This window comes from Atractosteus spatula, chromosome 12 (genome assembly GCF_055471065.1).
Source record: "Atractosteus spatula isolate fAtrSpa1 chromosome 12, fAtrSpa1.hap1, whole genome shotgun sequence".
Taxonomy (NCBI): Eukaryota; Metazoa; Chordata; class Actinopteri; order Semionotiformes; family Lepisosteidae; genus Atractosteus; species Atractosteus spatula.
The window spans coordinates 12,855,145-12,876,891 of NC_142717.1; the positions used below are offsets into that span (position 1 = coordinate 12,855,145).

General features: G+C 40.0%; 1 protein-coding gene across 1 annotated transcript in view; it reads right to left on the reverse strand.

Annotated features, from left to right (window-relative positions):
- Positions 1-20,414, reverse strand: part of eepd1 (endonuclease/exonuclease/phosphatase family domain containing 1) — a 42,281-nt gene extending 21,867 nt beyond the window's left edge. Inside the window, exon 1 of the mRNA XM_088929603.1 lies at positions 19,139-20,414. Within this exon, the coding sequence (XP_088785729.1) occupies positions 19,139-19,986 (848 nt within the window). The 5' untranslated portion in view covers positions 19,987-20,414. The remainder of the gene's footprint in view (positions 1-19,138) is intronic.
- Between the last annotated feature and the right edge of the window lie 1,333 nt (positions 20,415-21,747).

The window sequence follows — 21,747 nt, forward strand, 5'->3', positions numbered from 1 at the left end:
AGTATTTTGTGCTTTGGACCAGCACATACTTTATGAAGGACAACTCAGTGGGTTGGCAGTTAGCACTGGGTTTTCTCCAGCTTTTGTTTTATCCAAAGGACATGCTGGCTAGGTTAAGTGGTGTCTCTAAATTGTCCTTGTGTGCCTTGTAATGAACTGCTGCACTATCCAATGTGTGGTCCAGTCTTCTGTCCTGTGCTTCTGGGACAAGCTATGAGCTTCTGTGACCCTGACCAGGAATCATGGATGGATGCGCTGTTTATCATTCCCTAAGGCAGGTGAAACTGGTAGAACCAGTATAACACAGCAGTATTTAACCCATTTTCCTTATGTGCTCCACTTGACTTTCACTACCAATGTATACTCAAAGAGAGAGTAATTTGGCACATACGGTTCTGAAACAAATGAGCACATCAGCTGCTTGTTGTGACTAGAGAAGTTTGAAAGCTGAACAATGGAAACCATGTGATGAGGAACTATGACCACAATCCTTCTCTGCTGGATTGCTGCATGTGTACAAATTAAAACCTTAGCAATTCGGTCAGCTGGCTGTTTGAACTCAAATAGTACTTCACTGGCAAGGATCCAGATGGCTGCAATAGAGGTTACTGTCAGTCAGAGCTCCTGGTGAAGCATGGCTCTTAAGTGAAAAGGGTAAAAAAAACTGGAAGTTTATGTAGTCTATATCCTTAGAATCATCTGTACATTTTGCTTTAATATTATTCTGCAAGGTCTTCACAGAAATACAATAACAAAAGTATAAAAGGTCATAGAAAATCAGCAATATTTGAGAAGTTACACTTTTAAAGTTATTTAGAATAGGAAACCATCCTACCCTTAAAACATATTTATCCATACAAGGTTTGATGACTGCAGGTTCAGATGTGATTATCAGGAGCCCTCATGCAATGTAAATGGACCAATATGTACTCAAATAAGAAAGTGGGTCAGTTGTCAGATGAAACAACCATAAACAAACCACCGGAAACTGGAAAAATTACCCACAGCATTAGAAACCAACAACATGTACTGTGTATGTTTTTGTTTAAACAGCTTTCTTTACAGAAAGCTAACGTAAGGCAAATTACTGTATGTTTGGTATTTATAGTTCAGATTCAAGTTTTTTAATAATGTGTATACATTCTAATTTTCCACACAATGTATATGAAATCTAAGGATATGAAAATGATTTTTTTTACTTTGTTTCTTCCATAGTAAGATTTTTCAAATTGACAGACTTTCCTGTCCAGCACTAGCTATCAGATATGAAAGAACTCTCATGATAAATCTGTGCAGTTTTTTTTAAACCTTTACCCCAAAACAGTGCCATCCTATCACTGCTGGTGTAGATAGGAAATAAAAACTGACTTGTTTTGGCAATGGAAGTCAATTTAAAGAATTACAGTAAATAATCTACTGTGAAATATGAAACAGCTTTTTATTGAGGCGAACACACAAAAAACCATAAACCCTTCTATCTGCGTCTTCATTTCTACATAATGATAAAGCTGGCTGATGAACCAACATTTTTTTCTTTGATATCCTTTGATATCTTTGTGCTTTTCAGCTGAACTATTTTAACAGATCATGCAGTATAGCACACTGTTAAACAAACCGTTTCACAGGAACACATTTAACAATGCTCTGAAGGCTACACAACATTATTTTTTCTTTCCAGTTTAAAGTCAAATGCCAAAAAATAAAGCTTTCTCAATACAAAAATGCTGTACTTAATCAAAACCAAAATCCGAGTTCAAGATAAAACCAGATGGGCCACGAGTTACGAACTGTTCAACTGAAAGAGTTAAGAAAGAATTTTCAGAAAGGATGCTTCTTTAATTCTTACAAATGTGCTTCCATCTAATACAGTATCACTCTGATGTATACCTTTGTCCATGTCCAAGTTTGTTTGATGTTACAGTTTAAACATGCTTACAAAACAAATGCCGAGGGTAGTTAAATCTGCGATAAATGTCATTTTAGAACCACTCAATGAAATGCTAGCCAGAGTATTGTTGCAACAAATGCAAATGTTTACTACATTGCTGCCAACTTTAACAAGTGCCAACTGCTCCAGGACTCTGAGAAAAAGCACTAACCAAGTTGCATTATCAGCCAGGCTGCATTGTGTGACAGCAGTGTATCATCTGCTTGGTAATTAAAGTGCAGGCCACTGTCTGAATTCAAATGAAACAGCTGACAGGATCTGGAACACTGACCTACTGTATATGAAGCCTGTTTTTTTTTTTTGGTGACGCTTCTGTTTGTAGTTACTCTGCTCCCATTTCATCTTAAGAGCTTTGCTTATTTAGGTCAGACAGTGGAAAACAGGGATGAAGTGCCTTGAAAAAAACAAATATGACAAACACAATTTAATAAATATAAGATTTCCTGCATAGAATATCTGATGTTTAATTTTGCAGCATTCATTATTTTAAAAAATATTAAGTACATTGAGCATTTAAAGAAACGCACACTGAACTATATGCATGAGTAGTATGCATGTATAATCACTATACATGTATCCATCAATTTTCTCAAAGTTTAGGCCAATTCAGGGTCCCGAGAGAGCCGATTCCCATCAAGACAAGGAACAGGATACAACCTGGATGGGACACCAGCCCACCACAGGACACACACAGGCACAGATATGCACAGACACCAGGGCCATTTTCCCACATGTCAATTAACCTACCAGCATGTCTACGGACTGTGGAAGACTCCTCTTGTCATTTCTAGTGAAGTGCAACAATATGCAACCAAATAAGAAAGAGGGACAGTTGTCAGAATCACAGCCATAAAACAAATCACCAGAAACTGGTTAAAACCTGACAGGCCTAGTGTTCAAAACTAGAAGGCATCTATGAATGAAATATACCTGATGGAGAAAATCACCTACAGCATTAGAAATCAACAGTATGTACTTGTAAAAAGATGGACAAAATGGGAAAGCCAGAGAAACGTACTCAGTAATATGATAGTAACAAAGGTGCAGCAGACAAAAAGTTATTTAACACTTTTTTTTGTGGTTCTACATGCTCTCCTCTTTTTGTATTTGTCACGATCCTCCTCCCTCCTCTTAAGGGTGCTCCGACCCTTTCGTATTTTAGTTCATTTCGTGCACCTGTCCCCTGTTTGTCTGTCTTTATTTAAGCCTGGTGCTCCCGCTATTCCTGGCTCAACATTGAGAGATGGACACCCGGAAGTCCGCCTACCAGCGGGTCCAGGAGAGACCCGACAACATCGGCTTCATCATTGGCGTCCTGACCATCTGAGTCCGGGGCTCGGAGCGCCTGGCCTTGTTATCCTATTTTTATAGGATCTTTTTATTCCCTGTCCCGGATTTTAAAATTGTCTCATCTCGGATGGATCTCCCAGTTCCTGGACCCTGGACTGCGCCTCGGATTCCCCCTTGGACTGTTTGGACTCGTTTGCCTTCGCCACGCCCCCCGAGCACCAGATCACCACTGTCACGCCCCCCTGTCTGTCAACCCGTCCTGATCCTCTACGTCTTTTCCCTGTTGTCCTTCTCCACTTACTTCCGGATGATACCGTCTGCATAGGGTCCTGAACTAGGCTTCACGGGAGCCTGGACCTGCTCCCCTTACAGTATTGGTATTTTGTGTTTGTTACTGTAAAAAAATAATTACAAAATCTAATGTATAATGTGCTGAAGCAGGGCTCTCACTCAGTACAGGAAACATGGGCCTATAGGCCAAAACAGACAGGATTGTTGTGAAATATAATGGAATATATTAGAGTACCATGATAAAGATTAGACAAGACAGGCAAATACCACAGTGGATCACTGGACCAGAGCTTATCCTGTTTACAGAAGCATTAAATGGACAAAGATAGACAGGATAAGGTTAGGTTTCTTATTTACATTTTAGTTTCGACAGCCTTTCAACATTAGTGAATACATTTTGGACATGGATATCTTTAAAACCATGTGCGGTTTGGCTCATATAAAACATTAAAGAAAGATTTGGCTCATATAAAGCATTAAAGTAAGGCACACCCGTGCGAAAGCTCAATTCTTATCTCAGCTTCTTATAAGCAGTCAGTGTTTAATAATTGCCCGTCCATTCAACACAAGTAAACAGGCTGCTCTGAAACCTTGAAGGACGAACTATATAAATATTTATAAATGTGCAGTCATGTGGCTAAAGAACAGGATGCGTATGACGAGGCACTTCCAAGTCAGTGACATTTGATTGTAATCTAACTTTTCAAGAGCCTTTGTAAACAATAATGTTTTACGAGTTATTTCCCCTGTCAGTCATTGGCCTAGATGCTGTAGATATAACTGTAAATGCTCATATTTCATTAGACATATGTAGATATTTAATGTGAGTGTATCTAGAATTTGTAGGTTCAGGTATTTGTATAGTTCTGACAGGCCAAAAAAAAGACCAAAAACACAGAATCTGAAAGCTGTCATCGACTGTTCATCACTCTCTCGAACCTCTTTGTGGCTCTGAGACACAATTGTTCCAGCCAGACTGCTGTCAGTGCTCAGGAGAGGGCAGGGAATCACTGCTCACCGCTGCATGCCAGGAGCAGTGTACTGTAAATGACTGATGCCCGGCCGAATTCACACCGGAGCTTCGTGAAGTTGACCCCCCTACAAACAGCAGAAACCATGAAACCCGTCGCATTTGTGCTCCGTTTGTGCCGCTCACTGTAGCGTCTGAGCTGCTTTCGTTCCTGAGGTATGTCACCTTCTTTTTTAGGGGTGTCACTCACCCTCCCCCCACAACGGCAACTAGATTCACGTGACTCACTGAAAAAAAAAAGGCTCTTCATCTCGAAAAACGAAAGCATTTCAGATGCTACTTTCAATGGCACAAACCAGCACAAACACAGCATGAACCAGTGAGACAGGTTTGGTTCTCTCTTTGGTTTTGGGTGGGGGTGTGTGCTGAGTGGCATCACATCCCTGAAAAAAGAAGGCCCCATATTCTTGGGAACGAAAGCAGCACAAGCATTACCTTCAGTAGCACAAACCCGCACAATCAGAGCACCAATGGGGAGGCTTTCATTGTTCTTGCTGTTTGTAGAGAGGCTAGCTTCAGAGAGCTTCACACTGGCACTAGACAAGACACTTTTCTTGTCCTGCAGCCTCATCAGTAAAGCAGACACAACAAAGCAGTGCTATTGGAAATGCAATCCCCCCGTCAGACACTTCATATGGATCATGACTACTGTATGGAATTAAAGTGATAATCCAAAGGCAACCCAGTTTCCTTACTGCTACATTTGCTAGCCTTCTGGGAGACTGAGAGTCTAGTTGTATTAATCATAAAGCATAATATGACAGCTTCCGAAGCTGTTCACTCCACTGCAAAAGCTGCTTCCAGGTTTTCAAATCCAGGGGACAAGGTATTATTTTAGATTTCTATCCCTACTATATGTTGTCTGTTATTAGAGTTATCATTAGAAATGAGACAGTAAATAATAAATAATGTCATGTCATTTGCAAACCGCTTTATACCATACAGTGTTGCGGGAAGCCGGAGCCTACCCTGCAAGCAACGAGCGCAAGGCAGGGTACACCCTGGACAGGACGTCAGTCCATCACAGGGCAAGTGCAAGCCAATCATACATGGGGACAATCTGGAGGCCACGGTAAAGGCCTATGGGGGAAATTAGGCCCAGACACCAGGACAACTCACTACTCTTATCGAGAAATGCCCAGGTCATTTTTAATGACCACTGAGGGTCAGAACCTTGGGTTAACGTCTCATCTGAAAAGACAGCACCAGCACAGTAAAGAGTCCCCTTCACTATACAGGGGCATTAGGACCCACACAGACCACAGGGTGAGTGCTCCCCGCTGATCCCACTAACACCTCTTCCAGCAGCAACCATAGCTTCCCAGGAGGTCTCCCATCCAGGTACTGACCAGGCTCAACCCTGCTTAGCTTCAGTGGGTAGCCAGTTGAGAGCTGCAGGGTGATATGGCTGCTGGCTATAAATAATGTGTTATTATAAATAAAAAAAATACATTTTTGTAATAAAGGTACAAAATAATTTGAATACAAAATATTTAAAAGCAGGTTTATATTATATATTAACCACTATGATCACTTAAGTATATACAGCAAGTTACTTAAAAAGTGACTGTGCATTTACCTAGTGTTACGACCCCACCTTATTTTTTCTCACTCAGTCACTAGGGGATGAAGGAGCCGTGAACATAAAATGTTAAAGATAACAGTAGTCGATTTAAACACCTGGACCCGTTCCCCAGGGGCAGATATAGGGCGACAGGACAACTGGGGGTGACACAGGTATTGGAGTCGTTTCTGTTATTTACCAAAATGGGATAATAGTGAGTCCCTGAAAAGAAAACAAGCAAAACCAACTACCTTGCCATAACAGAAAAAAACAAACCTTACTAACTCCAGCCCGAAAAATACAAGTGGCAGATCCAAAGAAAGGTCTTGCGCAACCTAAACTCACTATTCTACCCTAAACTATCTAACATAAATTACAATACGGGGACATCACTAAACTGATTAGCAGAAGGACAAACCATGGAAACACGTAAGCCTTAGTTGCCTAACGAAAGTCCACACTCACGGACACAATTAATGCACACTGCAGATAAGTGAGCAAAAGAACTCAAACTCCACACAAGTCTGAGAGAGAAGCTCCGACACTCATGGACACAATTAATGCACACTGCAGATAAGTGAGCAAAAGAACTCAAACTTCACACAAGTCCGAGAGAGAAACTCCGCTTCTAAATGGTTGTAAAAAGTGAGAGACTAAGTGCTAACTAACTTATTTTACCGTAGCCTGTTTACAGCACAAGAATGAGCTGTTGCAGGTAGCCCCCAGAAAAAACAAACCAGAACATCTCCATATCCTCCAGCCTTGGAGGGCGCATGCTGGCCTGCTCTGTGCTCTGACATATGCTTCTCTCTTTAGTGTCAGGAAAAGGGAGTAGCCGTGGAGCAGACCAGAATGTCCCTTTGTTTATTTTTTTAACTGCGTGAACTCTATCTGAATTCAAATTTCCAAGGTCTTTAGAGTTTTATGAGGACGGCCTAAAAGGACTACAAAATTTCAAATCCTGAATGCTGTGCATCATCTGCAAACGCTTACCTAATCATCTTGATACTACATTTACATTCCTGAATATAGGACAGTCAGAGCGTTTCTCATTCAAGTTCTATCTTTTTTTTCTTCTGGTACACCTTAACCATCAGGGCCTCAGTCCCTCTTGGTCCAGGTGATTCTCCACTGGCTCTTTGCATGCCCACCCTCAATGATGCCATGAAATCACTGCCTCAGAAACAACTGAATTTGGCTTTAGGCTGAGACAGGATACGGGTGTGATCTTTCACACCGCTTGAGAAAAAAACCCACAGTCGCTTAATGGAGAGAGAAGTTCAGTCGTGGGATACTGAAGAAAGAGGGATTTAGTTTGTGATTAGAAAGATGTGCTCATTCACAGACTGAATCAATGTAAATGAATTATTATCGCAATATTGGGAACAAACGTCAATAATGCCATTAAAACTTTACAATAAATGAGGTTCCTATTAATAATGTCCTGTCAATGTGCACATGAACATATCTGTTACACGTAATACCAGCTGAACAACTCAGATGATTCTAAAATGGAAAAGTTACAAGGATATTTCTAAACAAGAGTAGGCTAGCTTGGCTCAGGCAGCACAGTTAGGGATATTTGAGTCACAATGTATAACACGTGAAAAAATGGCTTTTATTTATCTAGAAGCTGTAATTTTAAGTTCAGAAATACTTTATTATATTTGAATTCTGAACAGGGAAAAAGTCACAGAATGAACCTATGAAACTGCTTTTGAAATGCTGCATGAATTTCCTAATTCAATAACATTCTAATATAACAAGATGGCATATTAAAAATGTTTTTTAAACTGGCGTGGATCAAGGATATTGAGGGTTTTTTTTTTCTAAAATGAACTCTGCAATCCCCTGTCTTGTTCTAAACTAGAGAAAATGCCAGAGAACCTAATACCCTGTCTTCAACATTGCTGGTATCATCCTATCGGAAGTGACTTTTGTGATTAACCTTTACCCAGACAGAATTCAGTGTCCCACAGTATGAGGTTGGTGAATGATTGCGAGATGAAAAAATCCTGATCGACTTCCTTTTGTTTTCCACTAACACTGATTATCAGTAGTCCTGAATAAATCCAAGGAAACCAGCAACAGTCAGTCTGCCTGAAATAAAAAATAAATGGACAACTACTCTGAAAACATGTGGCAAGATTTGTGCACATTTATTTATTTATCTAGGAAAGAACAATTAAGCTTCCCATGCATCATGCAAAGCAAATGCATCATATATTATAATGGACAATATATTTCAAGAACTTTCTTCTCTCTTTGTGAAATGCTATCACTATCATATGCATATTCTTAATAATCCGAATTAACAAATCAAACCGCATTAAAACATTCCCTTAACAATCTATTTACACTCACTACCAAACAAATGAAAACTGTGTTGCTAATGCAGGTAAAATAGACTCTGCCCACAGATCAGTCACGTTCCCTGGTGAACTGCTGTTTCAATAGATTTTCCACATGAACTGGTGAAACTAAATGGTCCAGTCATCGGCAAACTCAGTGCCTTGGCTCTCTGCCAAGCAGCCGCATATCCTCACAAAACGGAAACTGCCCAATCCTATTTCTTCAGACATATGCCCTCATAATGTTTGTAGCTAAATCCTTCAGCCCGACTGGCAGAGACACTTGGGATCATCAAAGTATTGATTTCACTGAGGAAAAAACATGTAACAGCCGATTCCATTTTCACTTGGTATTCCTAATCAAAGTAAAATATGATGGGAAAATGCACAATACAAAGTCTTTAAAATGGTGGAGAAATGTCTAAGAGATGCATGACAGATAATTAAGAATTTCACTGAAAAAAAAGCATAGGATAGACCAAAAATGGATGTGCACATAATTTGTTCATTCTACAAGTGAAATATTTAGAAATAACTTTTTCTACACATCTCCTAAAGACTTCTTTACCGCTCCACCAAATTAATAATATAATATAATAAGAATATTAATACCCCTCATAGAATGTTTGTTCACCTGCTCATTGCTCCACTGATTCCTTCAAACATTCTCGGATGTCTGTGGATCAGGGTTGCTCGGTGGTCTTGAGACGTTGTGAGGCCTGTCATTGGATCTTTTAGTTCAGTGGCTACATGGAGCCTGCGTTACACTTCCAGCTCTTATTTCCTAATCTGACAACCATTGACATTAGCCTGGTCTGCTATTGCCTTCAGCAATGCACCAGACGCCCATGCAGCAGCTATCATACAAGACAAAACAATTCAGAAAATAGGTGTCTACTATACAGTCCTCGAGAATCAAGGAATATACCATGTGCTGGGCCATTCCAACTTTTTGGACAGGAAGGATAATACCTAAAGACTCATTCATTAACATTTTGTAGGGTAGCGTAATATCTTCCTCACAAGTGAGCAAAATGCAATAGAAAAGATTACTTATGGAGAAAGGAATTGGAGTGTGATTTTCCTAGTACAGTACAGCAGCTTTATTTCATTGGAAGGAACAGTACCTCAAAGTCTATGCTTGGAAAGCAAGAAGAAAATGAATAATGAAATCCAAATAATTCCCCACCTTTCAACAACTACAACACCTAAACATCAGAAGCTATGAGTCAGAAACGGAAAAGGTCATATTTGGTGCAGTTCCCATGACTATGCAAAAGCAAAACATATTACAGTATCTGCTTTTCCCTTTACCTACTTGCTAAGTGAACAACGCTTATGGTGCACAAGGGCTAAAACTTGGGAATATCTTGAATATATTATAATATGGGGGATTTCTAAGGTATTATTTAATTTTACTGGAAGTGATTTGCAACTTCCTGGACTGGCACGGATGTAACTAAATACAAACTCTAGTACTCTGCTAGCTGAGGGCATTGATGTTCTTTCATAAAAACAAAAACGAATACAATTGGTTATGAGTAGAGATAAACGTCATCCATCTGCTGTCACGGAATTCAAGTTCTTTCAAACCTGAACCTTCTTAATTTAAATTTGCCACCATTATTGACTGCTTCCAGCAAAGTAGATTGGGTAATTATTATAAGGTGAACGCTTATAATAATACAGGGAAATGCAGAATAATCATTCTTTTTGGCCTCTTTCAACAATAATTCACAATTAACTGTACATAACTGGACAGAAGTAGTTGTTTGTTACTGTTCCAATTTAAGGTAAATTATGAGGCCTGTCTCAACAAAACTCTTTTTCACGTGAGACTTTTTTAAAATATAATTTTGGAAAAACAGAACTGCTGTTGGTATTAACTGTATACACAGTAATAAATAACTGACTTCATAGACCAACTGCCTAGTTTTCTTTAAAGATAAAACCTGAAAAGGCATACTGTACTGACACATCATAGCCTCACTGCATTATGAAACATTAAAGATACCGTGCCCAATGAATTCCTGATTCATGAAATAACAACTTGTATAAAGATTAAGCACTTTCAGAATTCATTACAGTAAGATTGCAAGGTAGAGATCACAGAACAGTAGATACAAAAATTAGGAAGATTTTATTTATAAATGTATTTCATTTTTAATCTGCTGTGTGGCCCAACGTCTTTCAGATACTCATTTTATTATTGTACGATGTATGCGTTGAATTATGCCTTTCTCCCACACTTCAGCTTTAAAAAAACATCAAAACCTTTAATGAATTAGCAACAGCTGTGTAGTGTGGAAATTTGATATCAACAGGTTACCATAATCAGATCCACTTCCTTGTGAAATGCGGGCCTGGTAATTTTCTCAAGATTACAGTGAACTGTGACTGAGAACCAAACTGGAAATAAGATGACGCGTTCTCTTAAAAAACAACGTTGTGACAGACAACAACAGATAAAAAAAAACATTAAAAATGATTTTTTCTTCTTCTCAGGCGTGTTGAATTAGGCATGTCACACAACACAGCACGTAACAGAAGAAATATATTTAGGGCAGAACACCGGATTCACTAAAACGATAAACTGTGCTTAATGCACACTTGATGACTCGCTGCACAACAAAGGCAGTGTTACTAGGGAAGGGCAATGTGAAAATGACCTGTACCACTCGGTGACAGTCACCGACAATGGGCGAGTCTCTCTAGATAAAATCAAGCCATTTGTTAAACAAACCCTCTAACACAAGAATTCAGGAAGCAAATTAAAGGCTCGATACTCTCACTGATGTCCTTGTACACCCCCTGAGCCTGATAATTAAATATTTGTAGAATACAGAAAGAAATGAGTAAAGTTTTAAACGGCACCCTATACAGAGTTCATGGGAAGAGAACGAAGAGCCACAATTTTCTGGAAGTGAAAGGCGTTCACAGAGAACTGCTAATTCAGTTGCTTCTGAGTCAGGAATTCTATTTACAGGCGGCTTGCAAACAAAACATCTCTAATGAAATGTTAAAGACTAAATTTACCTGCATAACAGAAAATGTATTATCTTTTTAAAAGTCCAACCATCCATTTTCTAACCACTTCATCCAATTCAGGATTGCAGGGCAGCCTCAGCCTATCCCAGCAAGCAAAGGACACAAGGTAGGATAGACACTGGATGGGACATCAGTCAATTGCAGGACACACACAGACACTGACACGCTCACACCAGGGCCAGTTTTGCCAGAAGCCAATTAACCTACCACTCAGTTCGTCTTTGGACTGCGGGAGGAAACTGAAGAACTGAGAGGAAACCCACCAGAACATAGGGAGAACATACTGTACAAACTTCACACAAATTGCACCCCGGGTCCAGAATTGAACCCAGGGCCCCAGTGCTGCGAGGAAGCAACTACTAACCACTGTACCACTGTGCCATTTATAAAAACTGGGGCAGATAATTACAGAACAGTATACAATATATATATTATTAAGTCACTACTATCATGTCCTGACTTTACAGCAGCATAACTGCAGTAGTTAGCAAAAGATTTGTAAAATGTGAAAGCCCACGTACTAATATTCTCTAATAGGTCTGCATAAAACAATGAATAGCATAAGTCAAGGAAATTATATGTATCATTTCGTACAGATTTCTGGAAAGCTTCTGTTGTTTGGCGGATGAAAGGTATCTGATTTGTTTCTTAAATTTGGAGACACTCATTTGGAGTCACCCCATTTTAATGAACCTGGCCCCTCTGGAGTTAAAAGAAAGAAGTACAGGACACATCAAGAAGAATGAGAGAACACTTGTGACCCTTTGTTTCATTTAAGCCTGAAATTTGGAAATGATAGCCCAGCCTCATGCCAGCAGAGAACACTCAGAAGCCAGGCTTGAAACTGAATAAGTATTTCTGCACAAGAGCATATCAAATGGATTGGATAACACGAATTAAAACAACTAGTCCTTTATTTTAAACTCTACTTTTGGAAAATTTAAGCACCTTCACTTCACAGGCTGATTTCAGTTGCATGAAGCTCCGACACATCTGTACTTTGTTGTAGTAAAACGCTTTAAGTGAATTAAGTCTGGAAGCAAAGACTATTAGCTTTTAATAAAGAGTCTTTAAGAGAGAAAAAAATGCTTCACTGTTGATACCGTGGCACTATTAGGAAAACAAAAGTGAAAAGGAAATGAGCACATGGCATTTAAAATACAAGCTGAAGTTAGGAAATCATAATAGATTACAACTTTGAAAGGGAAAGAAGTGCACCACTGAACACAATCGAAAGTGACAATGCCTCCTATTTATATTCACTTGCATGAAAGGCATTTCAATTAATTCAAAAGCTCATCCACAGAGTACAGTGAAGCGAAAGTTGGAGGGAGAGCAGGACATTACACAGCTCCGGAGAACGGCGTCAACCGGAATAATGAAGTGGGAATGTTGCAGCATGAGCGCCTGCTGATGCAATTCTCAACCCTGACACTCGCAGACGTGATGCTGTATTATGCAGGAAATGTTGTGTGTGTCCCATGGTTACCCTCCACCGCCTAACGCCATAAGCCAAATTGCATGCCACTGCTGAAAACCACACTACCAAATTGCAACATCAGCTGTATCATGGCTACCCTGTGCATTTATACAATGAATTCATTTTAACTTAATGTGTGGAATAACGTTCCAAGACGTCTTGGAGAGATAAACCACGCTGTATGCGGTGACAGATGACCACGCCTCTTAATTCTCCTCAGAATTCTTGTTGCTATTCTCATTTATCTTTAGAAACAGCAATGAAAGGGCATTTTAAGAGAATTTTGAGTTTACACTTATTGTGGTCTTATTATGTGATTCATCTTAAGGCAATACTGTCCACTACAGTTTTCGCACTCTAACAACTGAGCTACTTAAAGGCAGGGCACAGCACCAGAAAGCAAGTGCCCTCTCTTGGATCGAAGTGAAGCTGTAAAAGATCAAAAACAATTTAAGAAAAAAAAAACTAAAATATTTCTCAGAACTCACAAATTGTCCTGTATGTCCTCTTTCTTTAGGCACACCTTCATGATCGCGCTAGTACATGTTTTCACTTTGACTTGTCTTCCAGTCAAAAAGAGAATTCCCACCTCAGTTTAGGTGCCAAGCGAAACATACCTGTAGCTGTGTTCTTTTCTTTTCTTGAACTGAAGTGATCTTTCACAGCCAGCTTAACCAGATACATTCCCTGCCACTACCCTCTGGTCATACAAAAACAAAAGAGAAAAGACTGGGCATTCAATTTTCACACAGTAATTAAGGACATTTTGGAATGATATGCAGAGTAAATGAAGGTGGCTATCAGAGGAGTAGCTTTGGTCATTTGCATGTATCTTGTGCTTCATTTCTAACTACTTACACACCCCACTTTGTGTGCTCTGTACCGAGTAGCTACTGGTGTTCCCTCTGCAGCTTGTTAATTTGAATACTTAATAGCTGCGTCAGCAAAATTCTGTTTTTCAAAAGACTTTTTAGTCTTTAAAGATCAGTGTCTAGTATCTAGTACTAAATTTTGCTCTAGTTACAGGCATGACAGTAGACCTCATAAAACTGTATGCAATGGTATTGTAACGAATGCTGTATCCAAAAAGTAGAGGAAGGACCCTGTGTGTTGTTCTGAGAGTTTCAGGAGATCGTTGGCTACTATTCCAAATCGCTGGGGTGAAGTCAGACTCAAGGGACGAAGGTAAAATGTCAAAGACCAGGGTTTCAGTCAGAGGGGGTCGAAGGCTAGATATCCAAATCGCGGGGCTGAAGTCGGAGTCGAAAGACGAAGGTGGAATATTCCAAGACCTGAGTATCAATCCGAAAGAGAATGTCCCAATAGCAACGGTGAGGTAGGAGCTCCAAGGATAGAGGCTAAGACCGAGCACAGACCTGAGGGTAATGAGGGGTTCAACATCCCGGGAAGTGGAGGGTTTGGTTATTAGTGTGGTGTTGTGATTGGATTATCGATCAGTGTGCTGGCGCTTGCTGGAATTACCCATAGCTGTGGTCGGTTTAGCGAAAGGTCGTTTACGGGAAAGAATACAGTTGCTGTTGGACGTGACAGGTATTGAATAAAAAATGCCTGCTGAAGGACATATGCCTAATAACAAATCCATTTGGACTTCTTTAAACAAATGTCCCTTCCACACACTGTACATCCTCTTCATCTTCTTGTTCTGTAGCTCTGTGTGGCACAAATCATCCTTTAATCCAGAATCACCCTGTAAATATCAGACTTATGTTCTCTCTCACAGTTTACTGACTGGGGACATTCTGCAGTGTATTTTTATTTTCCCAACTCATGCACAACTTTAATATCCCCTGCGTAATTTTTTTTAATTCTTAGACTAAATTAAGTATCCTGCCATTCCCTCCCTTTTGGGATTAAAGCTGGCTGAACTTAATACATCATGCAGACATCAAAGCTACAAGGTACAGTAAACCTAAGAGAAATGTAATTATCGTTTTAAAGAAACTGGCGCAAAGGATTAGCATGCGAAATGGAATTTGACCTGATAATACAGTTCTTCAAGATGGTCATTAAAACCTCATTCAGACTAATTAGAATGGTACAAAGGTAAATGTACCATTTAACTCCACAATTTTATCTTAAATGTATACTGTAAGAAGTAGTTTTACGAATATAAATTATTTCCAGTCCTCTGTTTCTGACGTTTGAACTAGTAAATCACTAGTAAAATTGAGGCATATTTAAATATAATAATACTGTAATAAGCATTTTGTTTTTGCATGTCATTAAAAAAAATGTATGTCTTTATGTTTTAATAGCACTAAATGGGAACATGACTATAAAGCCACTGTCATTTTGTGTCAGGGTCTCGTCAATTGCACACATTTGAGAAGAAAAAGGGTCAGGGAGTGGCTGCCTACTGCCTTCTCATAAATAGCTTAATACAAAGATTCCTTGGCTGCTAACCTTTAATAACTGCAACTCCACGAAGTTCATTGACCTCAAGTTACTCTTGCCTGCATCTGGATGGGAGCCAGCAGGGCCGGCCTTTATCAACTCAGAGCATGTGACAGAAGGACAGCTGACTACAGGATAAACTAAGTCTACCGCTCTGGATTACCTTAACGGACGTACACAGTCAAATACAAATGAAAGCCACATTTGTTTATGGGGATGGTTTACTTTGGAAATGTCGCAGGACAAGTAATGCTGTTTGCAACAATGGAGGGGGATCTTTCCCTTACTTGGCTCAGTCTGTAGTGGAGATATTTCCTGCAGACATGCGAGTGCAGTAACACCCACAACTGTGTATATTTTAAACAGTGAGATCAAAGCTTCAGAGCTCACACCCAAGCCTCTCATAAACCATGGGTATCCCTCTTTAGAACAAAACAACCAGAAACAAAGCATATGAAAAAATAAGACAAAACATTAAACAAGTTATGGCCTGACTTGGGGGTCAAAAAAAGGCATCTGAAGTAGTGTTCCAGGTCAGTTCCAGTTTTTTTTTTATTTCAATTCCCCCTTCCAGGCTAGTTTCCAATTCAAACACCTTTTTAGACAGTAAGTTCACAGAAACGGAGAAGTGGTACTGAAAAACTGGAAATGACAACAACCTTGCGCTGTTCAAATGGATCATTTTGGTTTCAGAATAACTGAAGCCAGAAACATCCTTAGACCTGCCTGATACCTAAGCCACATTCAGCACTCAATGATCTACTAATATCTTTCTAAATTACTCAGATTTTTAGTTTGGTGCCTTTCAAACTTGCTCTGGATGTTGTCGTCGAGATTGCCATCTCTTTAACCCCCATTTCACATCCTAACGTCACAAGGCAGGAGGCAGCAGGAGGTGGGACCCTGTGCGTGGCTACTGTAACTCCAGGGGAGTCAGGTCGGGAGGTAGACAGAGTTCCAAAACAGTGCGGTACCAAATGAGAGACGAAGGCGTGGTCTTAAATGAAAGCGAGGAGTCAAATCCAGTAGGGTTCCGAATCGAAGAGGTACCAATAACGACAGGCGAAGTTGTGGTGAAAAGGATAGAGCAGAGTCGGTAGCCAAAAGGTAATATTAATAATAATGTGTAATAATAATAATGCTTCTTTATTAGCCCTATACAATTTCTTGCATTAGGAATTTGTCTTTTCGCATACCCCGGCTTGCTCTCCATGAGACACAGACACACAGACAGGGAGAGAAGCTTAGGGTCAGAGCGCAGGGTCAAGCCTTTGTACAGCACCCCTGGAGCAGTTGGGGTTAAGGGCCTTGCTCAGGGACCCAACGAAGTAGGATTCCTCTGCTGGCTGCAGGATTTGAACCGGCAACCTCCCAGTCACAGGCACAGCTCCTAAGCCACAACTAGTTTCGGAGCTCAGAGAGGAGACCTCAATAGTGAGCGAGGTACAAGAGTACAAGAGAGTGAGGGTTTAAATAGTGTGCGGTGTTAATTGGTGCGAGGGCGTTTAGTGTGACTAGAGCTCGTGAGAATTCGGGAGCGCTTGCATGCTTGTGTGCGGTCCGTGGCCCCCACTACGCATTCTTTCGTTTGTTTTCCCATCCATACCCCTTTACCTCTTATTCCCTCGCTTCTCTGAAGGAGCTTCCATAGATGATGGAACATGGTGTTTTTTTTTCCTTGCTTTTCAGGACGGAATTATCCTCTACATGTAACTGGCAAAGGTATGACAGGTGGTGAATACAGCCTGAACAAAGTCTTTTTGTTCAGGGTTTTCAGCATGTCTTGAAAAAAGTTAAAAAAAAACAGTAGTAAAAGTGTATTTTTAATTGAAACTGTATTCCACAGCAAGGGTCTCTCCCTACTCCAGTCATATCTTTTAATACAATTGCCAACTGTCATATTATATTTTTAGCATATGTTTCCATTTCCTTTTATGTTTGAAACATTCTGGTTAGTTTGAAGCAATTTTGATTGGTCACAAAAATTTTTATTTTGTTCCCTCCTTCAGTCACCTGCAACCAATACTCTGTAATGTCTGTGTCAGTTTTTCCATAACTGTATGTTTATGAAGAATAACTAAATGCATACTGTAGTCATTTGATTCATTTCTCAGAATTCTAACTCTATATGAGATCAAATTTATCACAAATCTCACCAGCCCTCTCAACTATGTTTTTTTTATTAAAGAAACTCCTATCCTTTAGATAGAGCTTCTCAGGTTGTAGACTGTACTGTACTATTACTTATGAATGTTAACACTGAAAACATTCACAAAAGTTTAATTATAAAAAAAAATACTGTGCTTCTGGAATTTTCCTAGAGTAGTAATTACAGTTCGATATATACTCATTAATTTAACACACCGTATAGGTGATAGCGTAATTATAAATACACTGCACGTGTAACCGCTCTCACTTCAGCTCAGTCATTCAGAATGATGAATTAACACTTATGCGTTTGCCTTGAAACTCTGTGAAAATTAATCACCATCATTGATTACTCCACTATTCCACTAGCGCTAATGCCAGCCATAGTCAAATCTGTGGGTTTTGTTTTGCTGAAATGTAATTTCTAACTCTAACCCTTGGTTGTTTTCGTAAATCTTATACAGTATATTTGCCCTGTTTTAAAGACTACAGACATATTAACACATGCAGTAATATGTGCAGTGACATAACTGAATAATCTATATAAATAATAATAATAAAACACTGCAGTAGCGCTTCCAGTTTCTCAAGTGTCCGTTTTTGAACTTCCGTTAACCATAATGATGGTTACTACTGTTTTTTTTTTGCATTATCTCTAGCTAAAGCCTGCCTGCTTTACTGTACATACAGTACCAAGACCTGCATTCAAGCTTTGCAATGGACAATAATAAACAAGTATTGTTTGTTTTAAGAATGTCGACAGTAACTTAGACATGACATATGTATCCATACTGTATATACATATACTGTAAGTGAAATATATGCCCTGAGCATGTATCCATTTGTAATCATTTAGTTATTTGCAATAATGTGATTTTAGTTACAACAATATAACTTGCCAAACGGTGCACGCTAATGTTCAACTTTGAATGCTAACGGTTTTTGAATGAACTTGCAAAACGGAGCGCAGGCTTCAACGTGCAACAGTTACTTACCCTTTGTACGGCGTTACTTAACTTCTGCAAAGTATTCCTTAGATGACCTCAGTGCAAACCAACTCAGCACAATGCTTATTCAGATCATGATGAAAACTCTTAAATGTTTTCATACAGAAATCCTATTCGACTACAAAGTGGCAAAAGGTTGCAATAAGCACTAGATAATCTTCCGGCTTAGTTTTGGGATCTTTAGCGTGAACACTTAAACTCGAGGGACTTGGGCTCCGACCTAACCGTCTTCGCCAGCGTCCAAGTTTCTGTGGTATATTTTTCAGCATAGTTGTTACTGTATTCACCTGTTTGACTCGCCATCACAAGTTCGCAGAAGGCGATGATGCAACAAATAATAGCTGAAGAAAAACAATGACGAAAACTGTGCATGTCTCTACCGCAAATGATGAAACACTTAAAAATGCTTCCCTTTTTCCCATGGGAGACTCCTGTTTTCTAGCAACCCTTGGCTTCTTCTCTCCCAACCAAGCGTTGATCCCTGCAAGCTGTTCAGCTGTACGCAGAACTTGCACATACAGTAAGTACAGTATATCGCTACACATGTAACCACAACCCAAACTCACCCGTTCTCCAGCAGAGTCATGCACACAACCTCTCTCACTCCGGGGTTGTTCGCCTTCTCAGTGGAGCACCACTGCAAATTCCAGGTGGCAAGCCTGAAGACCGGTTTGCCATCACGCACTCCCGAGAAAGCGTCCACATTAGGCCGTACTGCGATGATCTGCGTCGGGCCTCCGGGTGGGAAATCGAGGTCCTCGCTCTGAAGACTCAGAGAAGTTGGACTGGGATGCGCTTTGCCGGTGTACGTCAAACCACCGTTGGTATTAGTGGAGGGCGTTCTGGAGCGCTCGGCGAAAATCTGGAACCTGACTTTATCCAGAAGGGAGGAGTTGATGTGACTGACTTTAACCAGGTCCTCTATGCTTTTGAAAGGTCCGTGCTCATTCCGATAGGCAACAATGTTTTTAGCGATTTTCTCAGTGATGCCGCGGATGCTCATGAGCTGGGCTGGCGTGGCTGTGTTGATGTTGATGCCGGTGCCCGTCTGGTGCTCGTAGTCCTTACGCAGCGAGGTGGGAGAATGTTGCGAGGAGCCGATCCTGTTGCTAACGCATATCTCAAGCTTGATCGCCTCCAGTTTGGCAGCACCGACCCCGCTCACCAAAGCCAGGTCCTCAACTTTCTTAAAGCCCCCTATACACTCGCGGTACTCCACTATGTTCTGCGCCACGGAGCGATTCACCCCGGGCAGTGTCATCAGCTCCTCTTCCGTGGCAGTGTTGATGTTCAGTCTCTCTTGGTTAACCAAAATGTGGCTGAAGTTGCACGCCGCGCTGAACTTGCGTTTGTTCTGAGAGAAGTCAGTCGGATCCTTAGGGATCGAGCGGTGGCACCCCAAGTTCCCTCCCATTCTGCTTACCTGGGCATGCAGTTATCTCCACAGTCCACTGTCAGGCACTGTAGTTCCCCAGTCAGACTAACTCGGTCAATCCAGTTACATGACCCGCATGCAAAAGACAGCACTGTACGTGGCGAAAATATCTAAAAACAAGTGTTTTACATAGTGCTTTTACAAAATGGCTAACATTCCAAATTCATTTGCTGCTCTTTAAGTTTGTGCCAGTCTGATCACATAACTACGTGTAACACCGGGTTAGGCATTACATTGTTTCATATGCAGTTCAAAATCCTTGCAGATTTCCCCTTTAATTCTTCTGCGTTGCCTTTTTTTTCCAGCAAACCTCCCTATATAGCCCTTGCTTGAGTTCCAGCAGCGTTCCGGTTAGCTCTGAGCTGTATCTGTGTTACCTTCTCACTCAGTCAAATCAACTCGCTGTGTTAGCATCAGACGTCATGCACTGCCTGTGCTGAGCAGAAGGGAGGAGACAAGGCGCCCTGACTAATCACATTCGCCCAGAGACGGGTTATATTGCGCCAGAAAGGATCAAACTTACAACCACGCGTTCTACCAAATAGGTATCTTAACTATACCATACTTGTATATACTTTATCTCAAATGTTGCTGCTTTGACCTATTTAAATATTGCTTTGCAAAGTTTAAAAAACACTCAGTTTAGCTGTATCTATTTGATTTTAAAAGTAGTAGTAAACTTGCCAGCAGTTTCGATTGATTGCTTTAACCTTTTAACCAAAACATAGATAACTTACAAACCCCCAAAATACGTAATTCAGAACTCATTGAGGAGCATCTTACACAATAACTAGAGGTTACACATCTTTTGAAAAACGAAAACAACCTGAATATAACCATCGCTTATGAAAGTTTAACGCTGTGCCAAAGCGCAATTATCGTTAAAATACATGATTAAATCATGCGGTTCGTTTTCATTGCAATAAGGACATTTGTACACCCACTTTAGTTAGGAAATTTTTGCTGTTCCTTAAATTAATCAGAAAATAGGAAAGGTTGTATTAAAAACGAAGAAGAAATAGCATGATTTTAATTTGGGATTCTGAGCAATAACAGCAAAACCTTAAAGAAGATTACCCAAATCCTCTTATTTCCTCTGATGCGAACTACATTCAGAAATAATACGTATGAACATTGGCCACAGTGCTGAGACTGACCGCAACTTGACCAGTTCTTTGTATATTTTTTTCGCAATTCTATTTTATTTGCCTAACCTCGGGTTTTTCCAAAACTATCTCAGACTTGAAAATATTAAAATGTGTGTTTTTGGGAGGGGTGGTTAAGATGTCAAACAATACGATCAATTTAAAACGTTTTGTACCTCCTTCTGTGTACTCAAATCAGCGAAATTCACGCAGTTTGAATAAAGGGACACTGCAACTGCTTTCGAAATGTTCGATAAAGCAGTTCTCTGAGTGGCGAGAACTGTTTTCGCTGTCTGTGACTGTTAAAAAGATTATAAATACTTGGTTTGTGTTCTTTGAAATGTTTTCAAATTGGCTTCATTGCCTAAGTAATTACTTTTTGCGGATATGTTGGAAGTTTTGTTTCACTATCATCGCATTCAAATTTAAATGGACTAATTAGTGAGCCTATTCAAGATGGCTTTCAGACAGGGAAGTTTAGAGACCCTACTTGATGGGTATAAAGGATCATATTCATTGTAGTTAAGCTGTCCTGTGTTTGTTTGCATTCTAGGTGTGTTAGATATTAACATTGTGAGAAATAACTGATCCAAAA